The sequence below is a fragment of the Bidens hawaiensis genome, unplaced genomic scaffold (genome assembly GCF_021521415.1).
Source record: "Bidens hawaiensis isolate Kalapana, Puna unplaced genomic scaffold, B.hawaiensis_p1.1 tig00001032_1, whole genome shotgun sequence".
NCBI classification, from domain to species: Eukaryota; Viridiplantae; Streptophyta; class Magnoliopsida; order Asterales; family Asteraceae; genus Bidens; species Bidens hawaiensis.
The window spans coordinates 3947342-3963007 of NW_027491060.1; the positions used below are offsets into that span (position 1 = coordinate 3947342).

The window sequence follows — 15666 nt, forward strand, 5'->3', positions numbered from 1 at the left end:
ATGCTGAAAACAACTAGCTAGCATTAATTAAAAAACTTAAATAATAAGTTGATTTAGATATAAAGGAATGAAATCAAAGGTGACTAATAATAGAAAGGTAAGAAAGATGGAACGGATGGTGTAGCAATAACCCGAACTTCACGTTCCCTTCCATTTCCCCATTCCCAAACGCAAATCTCACTCATTCTATTCTATTCTTTCCTTTCCACACAATCAACTTTTCCGATTAATTCATCATTTCATAGGTAATGTACGTGTTTCTTTTAGTTATATGATATTATCATCTCAAACCATGCATTTGTTTATCATATATATAATTCGTTGGATGATGTATGTATAGTTTGTTGTGGAATCGATTTAAGATGCTGTTTATTTTTCGTCGTTTGAAATCACACCGAAGATCCAAAACATGTCATATTTACGATCACAATTTCACAAACATGTTTCTGCTCATATATATATAACATATACATCACATGATGCATTCAAACATATATAAGTAGTACATATGCATGCATTTGTATAGCGGCGCATATATACACGGTCGTTTCACGTCTATGTATATTGTGTCACCCATTTGTGGGAAGAATGCAAAAGGTTTGCATTGGGGCTGTACTTTAGAAATTACCCCGCGTCATGAAGGGTGCTCAACATGCGGTTTATGGTGGCCCCCTTCAATAAAATTATTTTTGTGTGGATATAGTGGGGGTGTTTGTGGGAAGAAAGAGCATGCATGATAGCATTGAAGGTAAAACGAGTTTGTGAGAAGAAGTATAGGTAAAAATCTGATGTGTCGGCTGACTAGACATGTTTGTGAGAAAAATGGGGTGTTAGCGTTATGGATGGTTTAATTAACCTTTGTTCAATATCATATCTTAACATTGTTGGTATTCCTAGTAATATTTTAACATTTTAGGCAATTTTTTTGTTTTTTTACTTTTGTGTTTTCATTTGTAAAAAGATGAAAACAGGACAGAGCATCATTCCTTGGATATAAATTCACATTTAAATTGTTCTTGATCACTTTTACATGTAATTGTTTGATCTTTCTGTTTTCTTACAGGCATTGAGCTCAGATGGCGGATGAAGACATTCAGCCACTTGTTTGTGACAATGGAACTGGGATGGTCAAGGTATCAAAACCAAATATAAGTAGAGAACTGCAAGAACCACATAAACACATACTACTCGCTTTAAATGTGATACTTAAGATGGTTATGTAGTTGTTCGCTTACCTCACTCACTTTCTAACTCTCATTAAATATAACAAGCACCATGTATAAATGTATATTGTATTATGCAGTTCTCTACTTAATATTAGTTATGTATTTAAAATATGTCCTTAACAATGCAAGGCTACTTTATTTGTAGTAGGGGTGTAAACGAGCCGAGTCAAGCCAGTGCTCGGCTAGCCGATCTCTAGTGGCTTGTCTCGTTTATGCCCCTAATTTGTAGACATAAACAATGTTGTAAGTTAGTAGTAGTGAATGGTTATTGTAGTATGATCACAATGGCTAATCGTGTTGTTATTTCTATTAAGGCTGGATTTGCGGGTGACGATGCACCACGAGCAGTTTTCCCAAGCATTGTAGGCCGTCCACGTCACACTGGAGTGATGGTTGGCATGGGCCAAAAAGATGCATATGTTGGTGACGAGGCTCAATCAAAGCGTGGTATTTTGACACTGAAGTACCCTATAGAACACGGTATTGTGAATAACTGGGATGACATGGAAAAGATTTGGCATCACACATTCTACAATGAACTTCGTGTGGCCCCTGAGGAGCATCCCGTTCTCCTTACTGAGGCGCCGCTCAACCCAAAAGCCAACCGTGAGAAGATGACTCAGATCATGTTTGAAACGTTTAACGCTCCCGCTATGTATGTTGCAATTCAAGCCGTCCTCTCACTATATGCTAGTGGTCGTACTACTGGTAAGTTATTTACACGGATAGTCCATGTGGTATGCACTGATTAACAATATCTTTTTGTAACCATAATATTAATATACTTGTATATTCTTCTTGAGTGATAATAATAATACCTATGGTAATATACTTTATTTTTAAGTGAGCACTAAAGTTTTTGATTTTTTTTTTATTTTAATTAACACATACAATCCAGGGGTATTTTGGTCTTTTAACAAAAAGTCAACAAAAAGTTTAGATTGCATCACTAGGATGGACTTTAACTGATAAGAAAATGAAACCGTTGACTAAAAAAGTCAAATCTAAACTGACAGACTAAAATGGTACTTAACTCTGTATTATTTTCAGGTATCGTTCTCGATTCTGGTGACGGTGTAAGCCACACGGTCCCCATATACGAAGGATACGCGCTCCCACACGCAATATTACGTCTGGACCTCGCAGGGCGTGACCTGACTGACGCGTTAATGAAAATCCTAACCGAGAGGGGTTACTCATTCACCACCTCAGCAGAACGAGAAATCGTGAGGGACATGAAAGAAAAACTCGCATACATTGCACTCGACTTCGAACAAGAGCTAGAAACATCGAAAACAAGCTCTTCAGTTGAAAAGAGCTTTGAGCTGCCGGACGGGCAGGTGATCACAATCGGGGCAGAGCGGTTTAGGTGCCCGGAAGTTTTGTTCCAGCCATCAATGATTGGAATGGAGGCTGCTGGGATTCATGAGACAACATATAATAGTATTATGAAGTGTGATGTGGATATTAGGAAGGATTTGTATGGGAACATTGTGTTGAGTGGTGGAACTACAATGTTTCCTGGTATTGGTGATCGAATGAGTAAGGAGATTACGGCTTTGGCACCGAGTAGTATGAAGATTAAAGTGGTTGCTCCACCTGAAAGGAAGTATAGTGTTTGGATTGGAGGCTCTATTTTGGCATCTCTTAGTACCTTCCAGCAGGTGCGTTTTTAACTACCCCCAACACACGCACACGCACGCATATGTTTTATACGGGCTGGTTTACGGTTCAAAACTTAAAACGGACATTTTGTTACTGGTCAAACTGTAATGGGACATTTTCTTACTGGTCAAACCGAAAAGGGTCATTTTGTTAACGTTCAATGATCATTTTGTCACGGGTCAACACTGAAAAGGGTCATTTTCTTACGGGTTAAAACGGGAAAGGGTCAATTTATTATAGTTTAAAACAAAAAGGGTCATTTGTTAACAGATCAAAACTGAATAAAGGGTCATTTTGTTAACCGGTTGGGATTACCCACAAATAGTTTTTTGTAGGTCTGTAAACAAACCAAACGTTAAGCGAACCGTTTGTGAATTGTTAAATGGGAAGTCTGTTTATTTCGTTTATTTATTCAATGAACGATTGAACATGAACAAATTGTTTTGCTCATTTAGTTAAACTAAATACATATTAACAAATGTCTGGTTCGTTCATGTATGTTCTTGAACATTTGTTTAAGTTCATTCGTTCGTTTATGTATTCATTTAAATTCTTTAGGCCCATTACAATTCAAAAAAGCTGTGTAATTTTTGTAAAGTGACCATTTTACTCTTTTACAAACCACAAGGACTATGTTGTAATTTGATACCTTTGAGATTAAACATGGCCCATTCATACGTAAACGGGTCTGGTTTTGTATAATAGTTGTTGATTTTGCTGTGACAGATGTGGATTGCAAAGGCTGAATATGATGAGTCTGGTCCATCCATTGTGCACAGGAAATGTTTCTAATCATGAGGATTAACAAAATAAAAAATAAAAGGTGGTGTTGATCTCTTCCACAATATATCATTTTCATATTTTCCAGTTATTTAGTAGTTGAATAGTTATCCTACTTGGATTTGGATTTTTGTTTTTGTTTTCAACATTGTTTGTCAAACTATAAAAGAATTACTTTTGGTTTTAGGAATGATTTTGTAAGATTGAAATAATCCAAAAAAAACAAATCATAAGTTTATTTTCATATATTATTTATATTGAAATTTGGAGAATCGTGTGAATCGCATGAGCTAGCACTTGTATACAATGGTGAGGGCATATAATTGGAGAGAGAATGAGACGGGACATGTGTCTTTTGTATTATATTTAAAGCAATATGTGTTAATGTGTTTACAAGACTTATAAAATTTATTCTGAAGTTCAACTAGAGAAGTTGTTTACGCTAAAAATGCAATGGTTTATAATTTTAAAGGCTAATATGGTAAGACATAAAACCTTCTCATACATGCAATGCATGTGAAGACTTTTGTGCACATATTCATGTTCGAACATGATTTTTGATTTTTATCTTATTATGGTATCAAATTACTTTAATATGCGTACCATCTTGGAACCATGTGAGGGAATGTCCCTTAGCTAACCTTGGTTAATTAAAATTTAAAACCAAATAAACATAAACATAATGATATATAAAGGATTATTCAGTTGGATATTATACATCTAACAAAGAAACTAGGAGTTAAATAAATAAGTTCATAACCAAAAAATCTAAATTTTTATTTTCAAAGGGACATATATGATTTTATATCAAAAGGAAATTAGATCAATTAAAAAAGTTAAAATATAAAGCAATTGAACTTGGCATAAATGTTAATATTATAAGTGTGATTAAGACAGAGAAGAATGTGTTGTAAATATGGATGAACAATGATTCAAGAATGATCAAAAGGTTACAACATAAACATGTTGTGGATCAAGAGAGAATAAAATATATAACATAAATAAGCATATCAAAGGTTTTATAACTAGGAGATTTTATAAAACTTGAAAGATGTTTATAAAAAGTAATCTATAAAAACGATTTAATTCGAAATTCAAATAATCTTGAAAGAATATTACCTCTTAGGGCATGTCTTCCATCTTAATAAACATTGAAGACTCAAACTTGTGTTTATGTTTGGACCATAAATAGATGTCTTATGTAACCTTTATAATTAACATTCAAATATCTCTCTTGATTCTAACATCATTCAAGCATCAATTTGAAGAATATATAGAGATCAAGATCATCAAGAGCAAAAAGAAGAGCAAGTGCTGCAGATTTAGTCATTCATTTTTGTATTATTGAGGGACATCTCTAGAGGTTGTTCTAGTGATTTGTTGAAAGAGTATTAGTTCATCATCATGCCGATAATTTGAGAGGGAAACACTATCTTGACATATTGTTGTTATTGTATTTGGGTTGGGAAGACTATCTTAATATAGTGTTTGATGAAAATTCACCATCTTAACATAGTGAACATTTGAAGAAATGTAGAGACATACTATCTTGACATACTTAACATAGTGAACATTTGAAGAAATGTAGAGACATACTATCTTGACATACTGTGTTGGAATGAGAACTATAACATAGTGAGCATTTGAAGAAATGTAGAGACATACTATCTTGACATCAGGGGCGCATCTTCATTGAGGCCAGGGGTGGCCCCGGCTCCCTGTTTTTTTGCGCAGTAGTGTAAATTTATCCGTTTTCGGTCGAGAAATTTTATACATAGTGTAAATTTAGCCTTTTTTGGTCGAAAATTTGAGTCCCCCCCCTTGTTTGTGAAATTTTGTATACATTTTGAGCTCGGTCCCCCGACGCCTCAGTCCAAACTTCGCCACTGCTTAACATACTGTGTTGAATGAGAACTATCTTTAGTCAGGTGGAATATACTAACAATAATGTTTCAGATATGCTTACAAAAGCTTCGCAGAGATCAAGGCTTGACCATTGTTTGGGTATTACTATTTATTAATTTGTAGTAGGTGAACTATTAATAGAGCCCATGTAAAACTTGGTGCAATACCAACTTAAAGGACCCAAATACCTAATACGAAAAGTATAAGGGTGGTACGGAAGATCTCATGGGGCGGTTTGGTGGAGATCCAAAGTTCAGGGACCAAGTTGAATAACTTGGTGTCATAATTATCTTACTTGTTATTAAATAAATTAGAAGTCTAGTATATTTATGTTTTCTAATTTGAGTAGGAGTCTGGTATTGGGTGTTATATAAACCCATCATTAGTTTTCTTTTGTTAGAGAGTAGAAAGGTAGAAAGTATTTTGTTCATGTTTTTTTTATTAATGAAAAGAGTCGCATAAACGTTTTATGCAATATCATGTTTGGTGTTCTTGATTCACTTGTCTAAGGTTTAACAAGTGGTATCAGAGCCTAACGATCCAGGCTCGTGTTTCCGGTTGGCGGTAAGTCTTGATTGCGGTAGTAGTTCCAATCAAAGGCATAAGAGGCCAAGAAACCGATATCCGAAGCGAGGAAAGGTTCTTGTTTTCCTCCTAAAGTTGAGGTTAGTCAAGTCGTTTTTGTTTGTTCGATCGGGCAGAGTTAAGATTTAAAGATGAATAAATAGTGGTGAAAAGTTATTGCCGTCACACACAAAAGTGCAATCGTTTATTTGTTTATTTGTGAGGTTGTGGTTGAGATTAACCTACTGCCACATACTTTAGTTGCAAACTTGGATTTGTGTGTCGTGAGAATATACATCTTACATCCATTTAATATTGTCATCATCTCCATATTATAATTATTGGAAGTTAACTCATAGCAGGCCGAAAAATAAATTCTTTGGTGGTTTTGATATATTTTCGAACCAAAGGCAGCATTGTTGGCAGTTGTATTATTTGTCGAATCAGGTTCAAGTGTTACCGTTCTTGAGTAGTAAAGTTTCCGATCGCAGTAAAGAAATCCTATCGAAGAGTTGAAGTTATCTGGAATCTCGTAAACGAAACGATGGCAGAATTTCAAGTCGTTGGAGGAATCAAGAAATTGAACCAAAGTAACTACAAACAATGGTCGACATGCATCAAGTCGTATCTTCAAGGTCAAGATCTTTGGCAGGTAACGAACGGTACCGAGACGAGACAACCTGCAAACAATATTAATGGTAGTATCGGGAAGTAGCAGGTGAAAGCGGGTCGTGCGATGTTTATCATCAAGATAACGGTGGATGATGATGTTCTTGATCACATTCAAGATCTCGAATACCCAAAGCAAGCGTGGGATACGTTGGAGACCTTATTTACGAAGAAGAACGATGCTCGATTGCAACTAGTCGAAGGTGAGTTGATGACGATTTCTCAAGGTGATATTCCAATCGCACAATATTTCCGTAAGGTGAAGAATCTATGTCGTGAGATTGGAGAACTCGATCCAGAGTCTCGGGTTAGTGATGCTCGTATGAAGCGGATACTCATTCACGGTTTAAGGCCGGAGTATCGTAGCTTCGTTACCGCTATTCAAGGGTGGGCGACCCAACCGAGTTCGAGAATATTCTTGCCGGACAAGAAGCCTTGGCAAAACAGTTAGCTGGTGTGTCGATTAAAACCGAGAGCGAAGCCTTGTATGTCGGAAGAAAGGAGAAGCATCGGTTTAGTAAAAATCATAACCGCTATAACGAGAAAGATAAGAGTAAATATCGGGAGAACGAGAAACGTGACCGACCCAAGAAGAGAGAATGGAACCGAAAGGTTCGAGATGACAACTCTGAAGAAGATTCATCGAACGAAGAGAACCGAGACAAGGAATTAAGGTACAAACCAAACAGTTTCCTTTTAGGTGCCATAAATGTGGACGAAAAGGGCATATGGCAAAATACTGTCGAGAACCAATGGAGGAAGGTAATGCAGCTGTTGTTATTGAAGAAGAACCGTGGGATGTGGAGGCTAATATGGCCGAGGTTCAAGGAAAATACACAGTTGATACCGAATTCAAACCGAATCTGGTAGATGAATGGTTTGAAAAAGGTTCTTGTTGGTGGACAAGCCAAGAAGTAGTGCTTGAGACGTCGTTAAAGGTAACCATGGAATCATCTATTGTTATTTTGAATCTAGATGATAGATGATGAGGACATCATGGTTGAAGAAGAAAGTACGGTTGATCAAGGCGTAACCGTGACAGTAACCAAACAAGATGAGAGAGAAACCGTGTTGGATGAAGTGCACGAGGAGGTAGCTCCGTCTCATGTTATGGGTTGTCATGGTGGAATAGAAAACGTTGAAGATCAACAAACCAACAAAGTTGATGTTTGAGTTTGCATGAGGTTCATGCAAAGTTCGGGTGATCCGAATGAACGAACTAATGAAGGAGTTAAGTTCGAGAGGGAGCATGCATCAAGTGAGGATGGACGAATTGCTTTGAGTACCATGATAGTTAGTCATGAAGTTGAGAAAGCAAAAGTTGTTTCCTATCTGAAACCGGGTGATGCAGTTCTAAATAATGGTAATCTCGAAATTAGCTCAATTGATAACAGGAAAAAGAAACCTGAAGGTAGTGTGATGAAGTCGAATCCAAGAATAAAGCTCAAAGAGGTTAGAGCTTTACAAGGTGTGAAGGATCTTGAAGGAACAATAGAAGTTGGTATTGAGAGGTAGTGTAAAACTTGGTGCAATACCAACTTGAAGGACCAGAATGGTTAATACGAAAAGTATAAGGGTGGTACGAAAGATCTCAGGGGGCGGTTTGGTGGAGATCCAAAGTTCAGGACCAAGTTGAATAACTTGGTGTCATAATTATCTTACTTATTATTAAATAAATTAGAAGTCTAGTATGTTTATGTTTTCTAGTTTGAGTAGGAGTCTGGTATTGGGTGTTATATAAACCCATCATTAGTTTTCTTGTGTTAGAGAGTAGAAAGGTAGAAAGTATTTTGTTCATGTTTTTTTATTAATGAAAAGAATCGCATAAATGTTTTATGCAATATCGTGTTTGGTGTTCTTGTTTTACCTGTCTAAGGTTTAACCGCCCATATGGTCAATAATAATCAACTAGCAAAGTCAAAGTAAGCTAGAGTCACGTGTCATCTATGAAAGTTAAAGGACTACAAGTACAGGAGTTAACATGTGGTTTGATAAAAGTTTTGGAAGATAATGCTCAGTGAAACTTGAGGGCCAACTGTGAAACTATAGCTGATCAGTTAGTTAACGGTTGTTAGCTTCTGGTTTGGGGATATACTGCTTTAAATAGTCGTGAGTCAATTCATTTGATGAGTTCTTAATTTCAATCAATTTTGTTTTCGTTTCTTGTAATCATTTCACATTCACAATAATAAGTGAAATCTTTCGGTTAATTGTTCTTGATTCCTTCACCAAAGAATGTGATATATCAATAAGAATATAGGAAGGTACCACTTTGACCAATACCTTAAACATAATGTATCATTGAAACAATGAAGTTTATCAATTTGAAGTCGCAACTATACCAAAATAATGTAGCATCAGACACTTATTCTGATATGCATACATTTTAACAGATAATAATTATATTTTATATACTTAAGAGCAAAATTTTATAGGAAATGTTACATATTTTGAACCAATTTTCGGCTATGATTCGTACTTTCAAAGTTAAACATTTATGGTTCACACTTTCAAGATGACATATTCAACTCCTAATGCACCTTAATTATTGACATGGCATATTAATCTTATGAACCGTGTGCCACTGGGATGTCTGGGGATCTATACTCTTCTTCCTCATCAACATCACTTGCATCGAAATAAATTTTACCACTGCTTGTCTTTTCATAACCTGCATATTAAATCTAATCAATTTAGTGGATCTTACAAAGAGCTGGTTACTTAAGTTATAAATATCCATTAGTATACCTCTATTCCCACCACTGATGTTAACCTCTTTGTCATCTCCTTGATGATTGTCATTGTTTTCCAAAACCCGGTTTTTTTGAATGTAATACTTCCTTAAATCCCAACTATCATGCACACCAGTTGAGGGGCCCGCATGAGGAACATTTGATTTAGTAGTGGGCCCCACTCGGTGTCTACTAGGGTCGAAAGAGTGTCTTCTTGGAGAATATGTTTGAAAAGTGGGCCCCACGTCAACACGCTCATGGTGACCAGGAACATCTGATTTAAAAGTGGGCCTCACTCGGTGTCTACTAGGGTCAAAAGAGTGCCTTCTTGGAGAGTCTGTTTGAAAAGTGGGGCCCACATCAAAACGCTCAGGGCGACGAGGAACATCTGACTGAAAAGTGGGCCCTACATCAAAACGCTCAGGACGATGAGGAACTTCTGGCTGAAAAGTGGGCCCCACTCGATGTCTGCTAGGGTCAGAAGAGTGTCTTCCTGGAGCATCTGTTTGAAAAGTGGGCCCCACATCAACACGCTCATGGCGACGAGGAACATATGATTGAAAAGTGGACCCCACTCGGTGTCTACTAGGGTCAAATGAGTGTCTTCTCGGAGAATCTGGTTGAGATGTGGGCCCCACACGATCTGGTTTTTGTCCGCTTGGGTCATAAGAGTATCTTCTTAGAATATTAAAACTTACGTTGTTTTCACTTTTAAGATGAGGGTTCATATTTACCATATTTTGTTCAGCCAACATCCTCATGTTTTTTAATGTTCTTCGTCTAGCAATAAGAGTTTCCAAAACCTGTTTTCTCTCGGATCCCGTGACATCCCTTTGATCTTCTCCGGTCCATGTAACAACACTTTCCTTATCATCATCCGTTTCATTAACATACTCGGTTGATCCATGCGACTGATCCGTGCTCACATTCGGGAAAGGAACATCTGATTCCGATAGGGGACCGAGTTCATCAAGTATTGAATATATATCAGCCACTGAACCACTTGGAGATAAACTCTCAACAATATTATCTGAGTCACTACTCTGATAATTATAATGGCCTCTTGCTTGACAACTTCCAAATTTGTAACTATGATTGATATTCATGGGATTGACATGATACTTTTGCTCACCGACTTTATGTGCATTTTCATCACCATAATATAAGAGAGTTCCAAGGAGAAGAAGAGTAGATGCAATAACAGGAGAACAATCAACCAAAAGCGAAAACAACGGAAACGATTCGTATAACCAAATCGAAATGAAAACCACACACACCAATCTACAAATTCTTGATACAATGCTAACAAGATTTCTGATCAGCCCCATATTAACAACACCTTGTATACATTTATCAAACCATTTCGAAATGTGTATATCCGAATCGATCAGCGAATTAACAAGGAAGGAATATTAGAGAGGTTGTACAAAATGTGAATCACGAATTCTTTTAGAAACCATTGCTGTGTCAATATTAGATCAGGCTTCTCAAAGGACCAATATTCTTTCTATAAAATAGATTTTAACCTTTTTGTTGTGTCAAATTCATAGATGGAACGTGTTACCTGAATTTACAATGTGGAAATGGATGCGATGTCATATGGTGGCCGGAACCATTAGAATTGTTGTTTTCTCGTCGAATTCTGCAAGGGGAATTATAAAACATAAAATATCTATTTGAACTTTGCATGTGAAAAACATAACATTAATTAATGAGAACAATAGGATTATTAGTGCATGATAGAAAAGTAATTTGGGACACCTTTAAAATAAATTAATATTTAATGAAACGTGATAACATGTATATATATAATTTAATTTTTAGATAAACAAGTTAATATAAGAATTTTGTTGTTTTAGTTAACCAAAGTGCATACCAAAGTGTTATAGATAAAAGTTTTTTTTGTTTTCTAAAAGATGAGGTTTCAAGTCCCGTTATAAAAAAAATGTGTTGTTATTTAAAACCGTATGTCATGGGAAGTGCAAATGGGACGCGGTGGCCTGCCACACCAGCATCTTGGGCGCAAGCACCGACAAGGGGCGCGGTCGAAGGAACTGTGAGGATCATGAGCATGGAGCTTTTGATTCATTGGAGTGTGTTGGGGATTGAGCCTAAAAATAAAAATAATAAGTATCATTCCGTCTTCAATTATTTTCATCACTACTTGATTTGTCCAGGGTGGTTTCCCATAATACTCGACTACTCGGAGGGTTTACTTCAGGGAAACTGCCCTTATAGGAAGTTAGTCAAGCTCGAAATAACGGCTTAGTTAAATAATTTATGATGGTCACTCATAATAGTTACTTAGTTAAACCATTTTTGGTAGTTTTTGTAAGTATTTTTCCCATGGATGGGTGATTTTCTGAATGTTTTAAAATGTTGTATTTTGTCTTTTGTTGTGTAACAAGTGTTGAAACTAACACTTGTACTTTTCCGTTTCATATCATGAAAAACCAATTGCTTTATATATACAACAGTAGTGTATATTTCCTTGTGTAACAAGTTTTTCAGTATTAAATTAAGTTCTGAAGTTTTATCTTTTCAATATCAGGTACTGTCCTACTGTTCTTCATTTTGTAATCATTCGACTTCGATTATAGCGTTGAAGGCTTATTATATCAACTCTAAGCAAGTAGCCGTTGGCTTAAGAAGTTGAAGAAAATCCCACTTATCGTCAGCTCGGTTTTTGAGCTGTTGGTTGCATATCTAATGAACCGGATTGAATCGAGATCAGTTGATATTGCAGAGTTGAATTTCTCAACTTATTTACTAGAGGATAATACTCTTTTAGAGAAATCATTTTAAGTCATATTGGTTTGTATTTTAAAATGAATTTAAAACAGACACCTAATTACATATTCTAAAAATAAATAAATACAAAAGAGTTGAATTTATGAACTGAAGAAGGAATAATTTACATGTACAATAATACCCTCCTTGTGAACCAAATGGCTCACAAGTAGATTCAACAAGCCTTCATGTTATTTTTTTGGAGCCAATACTGAATTCAATTTTTTACAATCTCCTATTTAGGAGAAACAATTAACTTCAATCACGAGTCTACTTCACCCGAAAAACTCGTTTTTTAATTTTAAATTTTATTGTGTTAGTTCGTCTTCTTCTCTTTCTCTTGTTTCGACGGGCGTTTAAGATACGAAAATATCCATGCTGCCAAAAGAGTCGCCTCCATTGGCGCAAGCCAGTAAACTAGTAAATGCTCCTTGGTTATATGATCACCACGCGCATATGCCCATCCCATTACCTGAAACCAATCATCAATTCATCATTGACCGTTATTCAAATGCCCAAATAAACCTTCCATGAAATGTTTTTTAAACGTCTAATAAAAATAGTAGAGAAAATTACGGATTTCATCATTTATGACGTATATACCTAATTACAAGTTTATTAATTACACTAAAAATCCTTAAACTAAGGGGTTTGCAACACTTTACGTCCTTTACCCTAACCATCGTTGGAATTCTCAGTTCAATGCGTAGTAAATAACCAACACACCCTTACCTAATAAAATATGGATTTTAACATGGATTTAACTGAAAATTCCAACGCTAGTTAGTGTAAAGGGCGTAAAGTGTTGCAAACCCCCTAGTGACGTTCAGTGTAATTAATAAAGATTAAGGACTCAATATGTTACATAGATGTTTTATATTTTTAGTATAAACAGAAATAACAAATATTTGAAACTAAATTGTAAATAATTTAAATAATTAAAGAAAAAAATTGTTTTAGCAAAACAATCTGTATAACTTGACCCAAGTACGATAAACATAGTTTTAACACAAACTGTTACCTTTCAAGCCCGTTTCGACCTGCCATTCAAACCGGCCTTTCCCGCACGTTTTGTAAGTAATATTTATAGTTTGTATGACTATTAATTTTAGACATTTGATATTTTTGTAAAATGGTATGTTTCTGCCTGAACTTATTTTAGTCATAGCCCGTTTTGACCCAAACCGAAATTGTACAGTTGGTACTTTATCAAACAAACTGTTTCGACCCGAACCCATATTAACCCGCAACCCAACCCAAAATATTAATTTTAGTCATTTGATATATTTTTTCAATCCATTTGCATATTTCTTCATGAAGGTATAAAATTGAAAAAAATAAATAATTCCAAAATAAGGCTAGAGTAAACATGTCGGGAATACTTACAGAAGCGGGGTTCATGCATCCACCAGTTAAATCTGATCCAAGTATATGAAGGGCAAGTTTTGAGACACTACTGATCCAAGTTTTCGTGATAAAACTTCCAGGAATTTTTGCAGAAAGTCCATGTGAAATCATCACAATTGTGAAAGTCAATAACCCTTCAGTCAACGCGCCTTGATGGAGACTCACGGTCAGCTTGGGCCCACGGCCTATTCCCCGAAAGGTATCTAAGATAAGCCGGACCCCCATTATTGATCCAAACACCTAAAACTCAAACAAATAAGGACATCAATCAGCTGAAATAAACTTGTAACGTTTTTTATAAAATGCAGTGTTATAAAACGAATGTCACATTTATAGTCTGTCATAAGAAAGTTCTCACATTTATAATACATTTGTTGTAAACAAACAAACTCTTATGTTTTTAAAATGTCTGATAAAAAAACTGCACCAGCATTTAAAAGAAGTGTCAGTTGCTGTCAAGTTAAAAACAACAATTTTGTGAAATACAAGGAAATAACATCAAATGTGCAATATTGAGAAAATAAGCGACTTTCTTTTTGTCTCAATAATTACACAGAAAGATTAAGATCCTACAGATGAGAAGAGCTTAATTAAGAATGGTAGAGGTTTTGCTTTTGATGAATTAGTGGAAGAAGCTTGGTTATAAAATTTAGGTGCACAGAACCTAAGGGATGAAGATTTTATTAAAGATTTGCTTGATAAATACATTTATATGTAAAATGAGAGTTGTGTAACCTATGGTTGTAAATAAGCTTAAATAGCCGTACATAAAAGCACATCTCAAGCATAAGGAGGTGTTTGGGATTTGCTTATTGTCACCAACTTATGCCTTACTAACTTTTTGAAAAGTTAAAAGTTGTTTGGGATTGCTTATGTTGTGAGAGAATGAGTTAATAAAAGTCACAATGGTGTGGCTTATTAACTTTTTGGAAAGGTTTAAGGAGGTAAAATAAATTCTATGGTCATTACTTGCTTTTCTAAAATGTCTCATTTTAACCGATTCCGTTTTGACCCAGTCAAATTGATACTTTTTCAAAACGGCCCTTATCGACCAAAATATACATTGCTCAGACCTCGTTTGACCCGAACTCATGTTGCTTAGAACCCATTTTGACCGGAACCTATGATGATTTATTTGCACATCAATCAAGCAAGTTTAAAGTTTAAACCCATGATGATTACAAGAACACAGATCTCAAATCCTAATCTACATCTAAAGTAATAAAATAATAATAATAATAATAATAATAACCTGTAAGGGTATTCTTGCAGCAAGGGTGAAAAAGAAGTTGGTAAAACTGCCAGAGACAGCGGAGCCTAAGACAGTGAGTGGATTATATGCGCCGCCATTAGTAACCTTAACAAGGTAAGCGAACAAGAACATGTTGACTATCGAAAGCGTGTACCTCAACAACTCTGCTTCATGGGTGCCGTTAAGGCCTAGGTATTTGTGCACGAACATCTTGATTAAGACGCTTGACCATACCCACATGAAAGACATGATTACGTCAGATACTAAAAGCTTCACTCTTCCGGCCATTTTGTTGGGTTATTGGATGGATTGTTTGTAAGTGTGCGGTAGAATCGATCTACAAGAAGTTATTATTTATAGATCTAAAAAGCAAGCGTGTTATTAAAAAGAGAGAGAGAAGCAGTTGACGAGAATCTTTGGGTTCACTTTCGTCTGTCTTTCTGTTTCATTTCCACGGCAGATGTTTGTTTGTGTTGTGAACGTGAAACAGGACAAGGGTCAGGAATCCGGGACTCGTACCACTCCTGGATGGATCCTTTGGTTTGGTTATTTTATTTTTATTTTTTTAACCGCTTTAATGCAACTGATTGTCTGACAACTTAGGCTAAAAAAATGTTACAGCCGGTTGAACCGGGTTATACCAGGAGGTTTAACCAGTTAAATCGTTTATCTTATA

At 35.8% G+C, this 15666-nt stretch overlaps 2 protein-coding genes across 2 annotated transcripts; one reads left to right on the forward strand and one right to left on the reverse strand.

Moving 5' to 3' along the window:
- Positions 1-1076: 1076 nt before the first annotated feature.
- On the forward strand, positions 1077-3858 carry LOC143553832 (actin-like). The gene is made up of 4 exons (XM_077043736.1): positions 1077-1133; positions 1541-1934; positions 2277-2890; positions 3618-3858. Exons 1-4 carry the CDS (start codon positions 1077-1079, stop codon positions 3681-3683), a joined length of 1131 nt encoding a protein of 376 aa, XP_076899851.1. The 3' UTR covers positions 3684-3858.
- Positions 3859-12416: 8558 nt separating this feature from the next.
- On the reverse strand, positions 12417-15465 carry LOC143553842 (putative aquaporin SIP2-1). Its single transcript, XM_077043746.1, has 3 exons — positions 14991-15465; positions 13718-13978; positions 12417-12803 (listed from the first exon to the last, which is right to left on the reverse strand). The coding sequence occupies exons 1-3, from the start codon at positions 15276-15278 to the stop codon at positions 12648-12650; spliced, it is 705 nt and encodes a 234-aa protein (XP_076899861.1). The 5' UTR covers positions 15279-15465; the 3' UTR covers positions 12417-12647.
- Positions 15466-15666: the final 201 nt, after the last annotated feature.